This window comes from Trachypithecus francoisi, unplaced genomic scaffold (assembly GCF_009764315.1).
Source record: "Trachypithecus francoisi isolate TF-2019V2 unplaced genomic scaffold, Tfra_2.0 Lachesis_group15, whole genome shotgun sequence".
Lineage (NCBI taxonomy): Eukaryota > Metazoa > Chordata > Mammalia > Primates > Cercopithecidae > Trachypithecus > Trachypithecus francoisi.
Window position 1 is genome coordinate 112818213 of NW_022681460.1, and position 10190 is coordinate 112828402.

Sequence of the window (10190 nt, forward strand, 5' to 3'; positions counted from 1 at the left end):
GGGCGGGGAGGGCGCCGCGGCGGGCGGCTGCGAGGAGCGGCCGGCGGGCGGCAGCGGCCGGCGGGCGGCGATGGCGGCGGCGGAGGCCGGTGGCGACGACGCCCGCTGCGTGCGGCTGAGCGCCGAGCGGGCACAGGCGCTGCTGGCCGACGTGGACACGTTGCTGTTTGACTGCGACGGCGTACTGTGGCGTGGGGAGACGGCCGTGCCTGGCGCGCCCGAGGCCCTGCGGGCGCTGCGGGCCCGCGGAAAGCGCCTGGGCTTCATCACCAACAACAGCAGCAAGACCCGCGCTGCCTACGCCGAGAAGCTGCGGCGCCTGGGCTTCGGCGGCCCCGCGGGGCCCGGCGCCGGCCTGGAGGTCTTCGGCACGGCCTACTGCACCGCGCTCTACCTGCGCCAGCGCCTGGCCGGCGCGCCCGCGCCCAAGGCCTATGTGCTTGGCAGCCCGGCCCTGGCCGCCGAGCTGGAGGCGGTGGGCGTCACCAGCGTGGGCGTGGGGCCCGAGCCACTGCAGGGCGAGGGTCCCGGTGACTGGCTGCACGCGCCGCTGGAGCCCGACGTGCGCGCAGTGGTGGTGGGCTTTGACCCGCACTTCAGTTACATGAAGCTCACCAAGGCCCTGCGCTACCTGCAGCAGCCCGGCTGCCTGCTCGTGGGCACTAACATGGACAACCGGCTTCCGCTGGAGAACGGCCGCTTCATCGCCGGTCCGTGCGCCCTGGGGCGGGAGGCTGGGGGGCGGGCGGCGGGCCCCCTTCCCGCCCTTTGACCCGGTCCCCTGTGCCCCGCAGGTACCGGCTGTCTGGTCCGAGCCGTGGAGATGGCCGCCCAGCGCCAGGCCGACATCATCGGGAAGCCCAGCCGCTTCATCTTCGACTGCGTGTCCCAGGAATACGGCATCAACCCCGAGCGCACCGTCATGGTGGGAGACCGCCTGGACACAGACATCCTCCTAGGCGTCACCTGTGGCCTGAAGACCATCCTGACCCTCACCGGAGTCTCCACTCTAGGAGATGTGAAGAATAATCAGGAAAGTGACTGCGTGTCTAAGAAGAAAATGGTCCCTGACTTCTATGTTGACAGCATAGCCGACCTTTTGCCTGCCCTTCAAGGTTAAAGATTGGGTGTCTTTAATCTCCAGAATAAAAGAAAAAAAAAATTGAAAACCAGTTACCCAAATTAATAGGTGGGGCTTAGGCATCTGCTCGGCTAAGTGGCTTCAAGAAGTGTAATTGGAGTTAAGCAAAGGCATTCATTGTTAACCTTGTAAGTACACGTTTGGGGGACGATTTTGTTTACAGATGCTTGTAATCGAAGATGCACTTTTAGGCTTGGAAGGCATTGTGGGGTTGGCGGGGGCCAGGCTCAGCACCTGTCCGGGATTCAGGTAACTGGGACCTGCCGATGGGACTGAGCCGGGTCTAGGGGTGTGTGTCCTGTATTTTATGGAAAAACTCATTCAGGGATCCAGCCCCTCAGGGGGCGGAGGGACTGATTATTCTGACTATTGGGAGAGGCTTGCATGGACCAGGGTCCCATCAGTGTGACTGGAAGTCCGGCGGAGCCTTCTGTGTCTCTGCCTCCCGGCAGGGAGAGGGTGGAGGAGGAACCTGCTCCCAGGTGGTATCTCCCTGCCACTGGTGCAAAGTGCTGCCCTCACCACCCTCCCGCCTCCTCTACTTCCTTGAAAACCACTCTGATGTCACAACTGAGAGTCTGTTCCGTTTCAGATACCCAGGGTGCTGCCCAGTTCTGTAAATGCGGCCCAGCCTAACCTCTTGCTGTCTCAAGTGTGATTTGGACTGAGCAGCCGCGATGGCGTGGATGCCTTCGCTGAACTCAGGGCTGCAGTGCAGGGAGCTCAGAGCAGTGCTGCTACCAAACAGTTTTTAACTTTGAACAACTGTGTCAGGCAATGGATTTTAATCTTAAGTGTGTTAATAGCTGTGCTCTGTGTCGTAGGGAAAATCCCACTGAAGGAGCCTCTGTGCCCTGCAGCAGGCAGCTCGGCTGACGCATGTGTTGGCCAAGGAATGCCTGTCAGTCATCCAGGGCTCTGGGAGGGGAGGGGAGGAGAGTTGTGTCCCCGAGAACAGCAAGTCCTTTACAAAGCATCCAGTCTCTTCCAGTCCTCCCATTCCCTAGGTTGGGGTCGGGGTTAGAGGCTGGTGGCCCAGGAGGTCACCTGCCTTGCCCTGGATTCCCTCTTCAGTGGCCAGGAGGAGGACTTGGCAGGGCCACCAGCTCGCCAAGGTTCTGGGTGGGGTTCTGGTCTCTCCTGTCTGCTTCTTGGCTTTGCTGACCTTTCACAGGCCTGACAGCAGACTCAGCAAGGCCATCCCAGGACACTCACCTGGCTGGCTCCCTACCAGCGCCTTGCCCGGCAGCTTCTCTCTTCCCCCCATAGTCACAACACTCCACTTAGTCACAAAGACTTCAGAGCAATAAGGGGCATCCTGAGCCTTCAGCACCTCCCAGGCCTGGGATGTCAGGTTTAGAGGGTGCTGCAGAGCAACATGAGGGCAGCTGTGCCCATGAGGCTGGTGCCACTGACGCTGGCTTGGCTAGGTTGGCTCAAGCCAGGTCTGTCCTGGCAGGGTGCAGTCACACCAGGAGCGCATGGAATATCCAGGGGTGCCTGGCAGGTGCAGCGTCGGCGATGCCTCTCTTGCCAGGTGGGGGCTAGGAGTCCCTCTGCACCCTGTCTCTAGCCCATGAGGGGCTGCGGCACTGTCTGCGCCAGAGCACAGATTAAACTCTCAAACCCACACTGGCTCGGGTGTCCTTGCTCTCGCCTTGCATTGGCCCGGGCGATGCCGTCTCGCCGCGGATGGGAGGATTCAAAGTAGATGGGTAGCTGGGGTTCCAACTCTGGAGCTGGAATGGCAAATGCCCACTCCTGGCCTGGGTCAGAGGAAGATGTTCTGGAGAATGAGGGAAAGCCAGGCACAAAGGGAAACCAGGGAAGGAAAAGGCCTCAGAGTGAAGCTGGTGGGCTGCCACGTCAGAGAGCCCAGGGCAGGGAGCAGAGCTCAGAAGTAATGCTGGGCTGGGCGCGGTGGCTCACACCTGTAATCCCAACACTTTGGGAGGCTGAGGCAGGCGGATCACTTGTGGTCAGGAGTTCAAGACCAGCCTGGCCAAAATGGTGAAAACCCATCTCTACTAAAAATACAAAAATTAGCGGGAAATGGTGGCATATATCTGTAATCCCAGCTACTCAGGAGGCTGAGGCGTGAGAATTGTGTGAACCCGGGAGGCAGAGGTTGCAGTGAGCCGAGATCACGCCACTCCACTCCAGCCTGGGGGACACAGCAAGACTCCCATCTCAAAAAAAAAAAAAAAAAAGTGCTGGGCGGGACCCTGAGGCTGGCCTGACTATTCCAGGGGCACAGACACAGCAGGCTGCCTGTCTGTGGTCCAGCCTTCAGGAACCCCCTGGACTTGGGTGTGCAGGGCCTGGGAAGTGGCTGGGGGTGCATAGTCCCACACCTGTCATTCACTGAGCAGGCATTTATTGACAGCTTGTGGTGTGTCATGCCCTGCTCTGGGTGTGCCCAGCTCTGGGAGTCAAGGGTAACCTGAGAGACTCAGGCCACTTTAGGAAAACGAAATCCACCCCAACCACACTTAGTGAGTCACCCTGGCCGGGCCTGGAATGCCCTCCAGTTGGTCAGCTGGACTGGATTTCCACTCGGCCCAGCCCTATGTCTCCCAGACCCTGATCTCCAGTCTGCACAGGCCAGGTGTCTGGAGCTGGGCCTGGTGACAGGCATCCCCCAGGTGGGAGGAGGGGACTGTCCTGGCTCTGACCTGGATATCAGATCCGGAGCTGAGAGAGAGGCGCAGGGTCAGGAGGGAAGGCGTTCTGAGTTTCCCCAGCCAAGGCTGCAGACAAGGGGCGCAGACAATCGGCACATTGTGAGCAGGGGCTGCAGGATGAAGCCAGCAAACTGCCGCGCTGAGCGCCCCAAACCTGGGCCTACAGGGGTGAGTGCCTCCCATCACTCCTGCAGCAAGGACCCAGGGGGTGCCCCGGGCCACCCAGCCCCTCCCTTCCCTAGCCCACTTGCTCCCTGATCTCTAAACCCCATGACCCTTCTGACCCTAATGCGCCCCCAGGTGAAGACCAAGCCCACCTGTGGGGGCTGGAGAGCCACGGGCCTATCCCTGCTGCTGCTGCTGCTCCTGGCGCTGGCCACTGCGGGGGCTGTGGCTGGAGGGCTTCTTGGCTTCGCTCAGGGCCCTCCCAAGGTGAGCCCCTCCTCAGCACCAGGGATGTGGACAGTGAAAAGGGGGAAGCGAAGCTGGCACATCCCAGTCTCCAGCAGCGCCAGGGTGCAGAGCAGGCAGTGGCCGCCTAGGAGCAGACGGCCAGAGGTGGAAGGGCCTCCTCAGGGATGTCAGGAGTCCTGCAGCCCAGAGCTGGGGGCTGTGCTGGGGTTGTCCAGCTGCCCAGCTCAACTCCAACTCCCACTGCCAGCCAAGGCTGCAGACGCTGCGAATGACCCTCCCAAGCCCCCACATGCCCCGGCCCAACCAAACCATCCTGGTGGACGTGGCCCGGAACGCGGCGACCATCACAGTGACCCCACCTCAGAGCAACCACAGCTGGGTGGTGCTGTTCGACGGGCAGAGCGTGAGTGGGCAGGGAGGGGTCACCCTCGCAGGTGTCGGTCGGGGTGGCCCTGCCTCACCTCCCTGCCTCCCCAGGGCTGCATCTGTTACCGCCCTGAGGTGCACCAGGCCTGCTTCCTCCGCCTGATGGAGGACGGTGATCGGGAGACCCTGCGGCTGCTGATGGATACCTCCAAGGTGAGCTGTCCTGCTGGGCACAGCCCCCCACCAGGGGCTAGACAAAGGGTCCTGTGTGCAGCCGGGCATAGGATAGGCTGGAGCTCTGGTTTCAGAGAACAGGAAGCTGTCTCCACCCTGAGCCCAGGCTGCTGACAAGAGCAGAGGGTGGAGACATCACTGGGGGTTGGGGGATACCCGGCCGCACCCAGCCAGGAGTAGGGAGCAGCCCTGTCCCACAGCCCACCAGAGCCTTCTCAACAGGTCCAAGAGGCTCGGGGCCCTGCCCAGGACACCCAAAACACCCAGGAGCTGCTGGCAGTGCAGGGGAGCCACGAGGTGGACCCTGCCCAGGTGGGGGATTTGGTGCAGCGCCTGTGCACAAGGACCCCCATCTACTGGGCCCGACGAGCAGAGGGTGAGTCAGGGCTGCTGTAGGGGGAGGCCAGGCCCTCAGGATGGTTTGATGAGCTGGGCGGCGGAGCCCTTGGGGGTTCACGGCGCCCTCGCCACAGGGCCCCGGAGACAGCGGCTGATTTATCTGTGCATCGACATCTGCTTCCCAAGCAACATCTGTGTGTCAGTCTGCTTTTATTACCTCCCAGACTGAGCCCCAACCTGGCCCAGCCCGGTCCCTGTCCCCAAACCAGCGGGCTGGCCAGGTCACCCGCACCAGGCAGGACAGCTGCCGGGAGGGACTAATAAACCCTTCCATCTGGCCATGGTGGTGTTCTCTGTGGACGGAGGCCCTGAAACGCGGCAGGGAGGGGACAGGAAACACACTAGCTTGGGGGTGGGCACCAGCCTCAGACCCCTCAGCAGCTTTGGGCCCTTGGCTGACTTCCCCAGGCAGTGCAGGCTAGCCCAGTCCAGGAGTGTGCAGCCTGGCTTGGGTCACGCTCTATCACATCTGGATAAGCACTGGGAGCTGAGAGTCCCAGGGCAGCCTGGCCCAGCAGGTCAAGGTGCCACAGGGGGCCATCAGGTCCAGCTGGTGTAGGCTGGCAGTAGGGCCTGTTCTGACCTGGGTGCTGCATGGGACCCTCCAGCTGCCACCACCTGCACCAGGCAGTCCCGAGGGGTCACAGGCTAGCCCAGCACACTGTCGTTGAACGCCAGGCAGACGACAGCCTTCTGGTGGCCGCCATACTCTCTCTTGATCTCTCCAGTCTCCACACACCACAGCCGGGCCAGGTTGTCTGAGGAAGCTGGAGGGGGAGATTGGGCAGGGCTCAGAGCAGAGGTGCAGGCCAGGCAGGTGGTCCTAACAGAGGGGGAGCCGCAGCCAAGGTGGGCTGGCTCTGGAGGCCAGCGCTGGGAGGCCAGGGATGGGGAGGCCGGGGCGGGGCTCACCAGTGACGATGTACTGGGAGTCCCCCGAGAAAGCGCAGCCCCACATCCAACCACGGGAGGACTCCCCGGGGTTGCCGCTCTTGATGCTCAGCTCCGTCATCAGGGAGAAGTTGGACGTCCTCCAGATCTTGCATGTCTGATCAGCTGAGCAGGTGGCGAGGAGCCTGGGGGATGGGCGTGGGGGCGTGTCCAGCAGCAGCCACTCCACCCAGCAGCCCCTCCTGTCTCCAGCCCCCAGCCCAGGCAGGTCCCCTCCCGGGCCAGCAGGCCCTGCACGCACGTGGAGTCGGGGCTGAAGCGGCACTGCAGGGCGTAGCGCGTGTGGGCGGGGATCTTGGTCTTGGGGATGAGCTGGGTTACCTCGTCACCAATGCCCCCCGTCAGATTCCAGACATAGCAGTTTCCCTAGAGGTCAGGAGGACCGTCACGGGGGACCCAAGGCCTCAGGTCTGAGACACAGGGAAAGATGCCCTGGGGGCCAACACTGGGGTTCAACTGTGCATGGGGACCGGGTCAGGGGCGGACAGGCCCCTCTGGTCTGCCTGCAGGAGGCACCTGGGAAGCCTTGCCCCAACAAAGGGCCACACATGGCAAGCCAAGAACAGGAGGCCACGCCTGGCCAAAGACTCAAATTCCCTTTCCTGGAGGATGCCGATGGCCAATGGAAGTACACGGGAGAGGGCACCAGCTAGAGGGACAACATGACAAAGGCCAGGAGAAGGGAAATCCGGGGGCAAGAGGAACAAGTGATGCGCTGGGATTAAATGGAGTTAACGGAAAAAAATGAGGTTGGAGAGAAGAACAGGGGCCACACCATGGCAGCCTATGGGCAAGGCCAGTAGCCCTGGGTCTCCCCAGGGGAATGATGCCACCTGGCTGGTACTGACCAGGCACCACTAGAAGCATCCGGGTCAGGGGCCGGGGGAGGTCAGGGAGGAGGAAAGGAGGCCTCAGAGACTGTGTCAGCTGTCATGGGAAATGAGGGTGACTGGGACCAGGAGGCAACAGAGAGAAAACAGGGAAGTGGACCGATTTGGGAGAGACTCCAGAAAGCGGAGTGACCGGCTTGCAGACAGGGCCAAGGCATTGGGAGCGACATTCAGGCTTCTGGCTTTAATGGCTGGCAGGGTGGGTATTAGTGCCCAGAATAGGGGAAGCAGGAGAGGGCCACTAAGGGACATCCAGGAATAAGCCCACCTGCAGAGGTTGAGGGCTGAGTGCCAAGCTGGCCCCACCCAGCACCTGCCTCTAGGACTCACAGCGCTATTGACAGCTGCCATGTAGCTGGCGTCGGGGTCAATGTGGGCAGACGTGATGGAGACCTCGGGCTCAGGGATCAGCTGCTCGTTGTGGTCTGTTTTCAAGTCCCAGATGTGGATAGCTCCGCTCTGGTCACCCACGATGAGCTCTGCCTGGGGTGCAGGGGTGGTGAGGCAGGACCCAAGCCCAGCCCTCCAAAGTCCCAGGGTGCCTGGCCCCATGAGCACCCCTCACCTGGTTGGGGTGCAGGCACACGCAGTTAATGGGTGCGTTCACCTGGAAGATCCGCTGGCACTGCAGGTTCCGGGACCTGTGGACCAGGCCAGGGCACATGCTGTCCATCTGGGCTTGTTGGTGCCCTACCCAGATGGCCTTGGCCTGGCCACTCCTCCCCTCCCTCTGCTGAAGGACCTGCCTCTTGGGAAATACTCGGGACGCAGGGCCCTCCACTCCAGCAGGGAGCCTAAGCCAGTGGCTGGTGGAAGGGGAATAACGCGCTGGCTCCGGGCTCAAGGAAGGACTCGCGCTTTGATGCAATTCACTCTCCTCCTGTCCTCACTTCTCTCACTGAGTCGCCCGCAGGAAGCTCCCTATTTCAGCCTCTGCTTGGAGAGAACCCAACCTAAAATGGTCTCCCAGAGCAGCCCACCCCAGCCCCAGGCAGCAGGCCCCTCCCCACCGCACCTGAGGTCCCAGATCCTGGCTGTGCAGTCCTCGCCGCCCGTGTACATCCAGCGGCCGTCTTCATGGAAGCCAACAGATGCGATGTTCTTGTTGACGCCGTCATAGCTGATGATGGGGTTGGGGTTGTTGGAGTTGAGATCATACATGCGGATGTGCTGGTAACCTAGGGACACAGGCTGAAATGAAGCTTGGTTGTGCTCAGGTCGACCCACCAGAGGTCAGGGGTTAGAGATCAAGGGTCACAGATACCTGCAGCAGCAATCATGCTGCGGTCTGGTGTGATCTCCAAGGCATTCACCTGCTGGGACTGTTAAGGAGGATGATGGGAAGGCAGCCCTGAGGACAGGGGCCCCAGGCCTCCACCATCTGGCCTTCACCCAGGCTGTGGTCCCCACATGAGGCATCCCTCCAGCGCCGCCCTGCCCGCCCCAGGTGGAGGATACGGAGTCCTGGTGCTGCACAGTCCGGGTGCAGATGCCGCTGTGGGCCTGCCAGAAGCGCACTGTGTGGTCGTAGCCTGCAGTTGCCAGGATGACCGGGTCACTGCCCACCGTGCCTGGGGACGTGTTCATGGTGTGGCCTGCACGGGCCCTAGAGCTGAACGGCAGGGGTCAAAGGTCAGGACATCTGCAGAGAAGGATGTAAAGTACTTAGAGGACACACTCTGTGCTAAATACATTACAGACCCACGGGGCGCTGCCGAATGGCGCTTATCATTCCCAATTTAGAGTTAGGACAACAAGCGGAGGTAGGTTCAGGGACACGCGTCACACGCGTGACACCCGGCTCCGGGCGGCTCCGGGGCTCCAGGGCGCGTGCTCCATCCCCGAACCACGCACCCGGCGGGGGCGCCGTCCCCCCCGCAGCCGGCAGGGGGCAGTCACGCGCGGGCGCCACTCTGCCGCAGGGGCGGGCTGCGCGTGCGCAAGGCGGCGGATGGGCCGGGGAAAGCCGAGCCCTGCGGCTGCGCATGCGTAGCAGGCCGGCGGCGGGCCGTGATGGGAAGGGGCGCAGTCTGGCTGGACCCCCGAGCTCTCCTGTCTTCCGCCGACCGCCCTTTCTCCGTCCTGCTGGCCGGCTTCCCCTGACCGTACTCTCCCAGCCACCCAGCAGCCGGTTCCCGGCCCCTGGCTCGCGGCCTCCGTACCTTACGGGCGACTCCGCACTCCGCCGTGTCCAGGACGGCGAGGGGAGCGGGAGCGAGTCGATCGAGGTCGAGCGTAGAGTTATCGATGACTCCCTAGGGCGAGACCATGGCGCGGGCGGGGGTGGATGGGACGAGACCAAAGTTCTGGGGCAGGGGGTTCCCGCCGGGAGAACCCGGAGAGGTTCCTTGCGCGGCCGCGGGCCCGGCGCGAGGTGGAAGGAAGCTGCGGCTTTCTCTCCGGCCTCCTTCCCACTGGCACCTGCCCTTCTGACACGGCTGTCCGTTTCCCAGGCTGTCGGGTCGCGCCGTTCCCGTGCCCTCCCTGACCCACTACTGCGCTACGCTGGGCTAGAATTGGCTGAAAATTACAGGACCTGAGTTCAGACAAGCAACGAACAAATTTTTTTTTTTTTTTAGTGTAAGTATATCCCGGACGTTGCATGGGAAATACTTATGCTAAAAAAATTTTGCTGGGCATCCTGTAGCCCAGCAAAATTTTTGCTAAATTTTTTGCCAAAAATTTTGCTGGGCATCCTTGGAACATTTTTGCCAAAAATTTTTGCCAAAAATTTTGCTGGGCATCCTTGGAACATCCCACTGAGCCCAGGGTCCCCCTGAAAACCACAGGCCCTCATTCCAGCTCTGCGCTCCACGCCGGTGCCCTCACCCTTGAGACTGGCTCTAGCATGGTTTTTTTCCACTGCTCTTACAGACGTGACTGCACTCCTTCCTCTGGCCGCAGAGGGGGTACCTCTTGTCCCTTGACCAGGCCGTAGTTCCCAGGAGCCTTCCTTCCTATACCTTCACCTCCTCTCCTTCCTGCCCCTTAGCCTTTAAACACTATAAAAGAATCCCAAACTCTCTTCTTTAAAGAGCGGTCCTCACCATTAGACCACGTCCTCACCTCCCACTCCTTCTGCAACTCCAGTCATCTGCCTTTTATCCCAGC

General features: G+C 61.7%; 3 protein-coding genes across 7 annotated transcripts; 2 read left to right on the forward strand and 1 right to left on the reverse strand.

The window, feature by feature from the left end:
- On the forward strand, positions 1–2771 carry PGP (phosphoglycolate phosphatase). The gene is made up of 2 exons (XM_033236125.1): positions 1–710; positions 795–2771. Exons 1-2 carry the CDS (start codon positions 71–73, stop codon positions 1118–1120), a joined length of 966 nt encoding a protein of 321 aa, XP_033092016.1. The 5' UTR covers positions 1–70; the 3' UTR covers positions 1121–2771.
- A 637-nt stretch (positions 2772–3408) lies between these two features.
- BRICD5 (BRICHOS domain containing 5) lies at positions 3409–5370 on the forward strand. 4 transcript variants are annotated; one of them, XM_033236130.1, is made up of 3 exons: positions 3409–4642; positions 4717–4818; positions 5062–5370. In XM_033236130.1, the coding sequence occupies exons 1-3, from the start codon at positions 4508–4510 to the stop codon at positions 5233–5235; spliced, it is 411 nt and encodes a 136-aa protein (XP_033092021.1). In that variant the 5' UTR covers positions 3409–4507; the 3' UTR covers positions 5236–5370. The 4 variants fall into 4 exon arrangements, with proteins under 4 accessions (XP_033092021.1, XP_033092018.1, XP_033092019.1 ...); XM_033236127.1 differs by having other exon boundaries at positions 3409–3993; positions 4126–4818; XM_033236128.1 differs by lacking the exon at positions 5062–5370 and having other exon boundaries at positions 3409–3993; positions 4126–4642; positions 4717–5044.
- MLST8 (MTOR associated protein, LST8 homolog) lies at positions 5352–9569 on the reverse strand. 2 transcript variants are annotated; one of them, XM_033236124.1, is made up of 9 exons: positions 9242–9569; positions 8538–8691; positions 8344–8395; positions 8095–8257; positions 7645–7720; positions 7410–7562; positions 6431–6555; positions 6151–6314; positions 5352–6005 (listed from the first exon to the last, which is right to left on the reverse strand). In XM_033236124.1, exons 2-9 carry the CDS (start codon positions 8664–8666, stop codon positions 5887–5889), a joined length of 981 nt encoding a protein of 326 aa, XP_033092015.1. In that variant the 5' UTR covers positions 8667–8691; positions 9242–9569; the 3' UTR covers positions 5352–5886. The 2 variants fall into 2 exon arrangements, with proteins under 2 accessions (XP_033092015.1, XP_033092014.1); XM_033236123.1 differs by having other exon boundaries at positions 8538–8721; positions 9242–9538.
- Between the last annotated feature and the right edge of the window lie 621 nt (positions 9570–10190).

Excerpts from the sequence above, each read along its gene's own strand:
- MLST8 (XM_033236124.1), bottom strand. The coding sequence starts at position 8,666 with ATGAACACGTCCCCAGGCACGGTGGGCAGTGACCCGGTCATCCTGGCA. Across the intron at positions 8,396-8,537 it reads CTGTGCAGCACCAGGACTCC|CAGGTGAATGCCTTGGAGAT; the intron begins GTATCCTCCACC and ends TAACAGTCCCAG. Across the intron at positions 6,315-6,430 it reads CGCTTCAGCCCCGACTCCAC|GCTCCTCGCCACCTGCTCAG; the intron begins GTGCGTGCAGGG and ends CCCATCCCCCAG.
- BRICD5 (XM_033236127.1), top strand. The coding sequence starts at position 3,943 with ATGAAGCCAGCAAACTGCCGCGCTGAGCGCCCCAAACCTGGGCCTACA. Across the intron at positions 3,994-4,125 it reads CCAAACCTGGGCCTACAGGG|GTGAAGACCAAGCCCACCTG; the intron begins GTGAGTGCCTCC and ends ATGCGCCCCCAG. Across the intron at positions 4,819-5,061 it reads TGCTGATGGATACCTCCAAG|GTCCAAGAGGCTCGGGGCCC; the intron begins GTGAGCTGTCCT and ends CCTTCTCAACAG.
- PGP (XM_033236125.1), top strand. The coding sequence starts at position 71 with ATGGCGGCGGCGGAGGCCGGTGGCGACGACGCCCGCTGCGTGCGGCTG. Across the intron at positions 711-794 it reads GAACGGCCGCTTCATCGCCG|GTACCGGCTGTCTGGTCCGA; the intron begins GTCCGTGCGCCC and ends TGTGCCCCGCAG.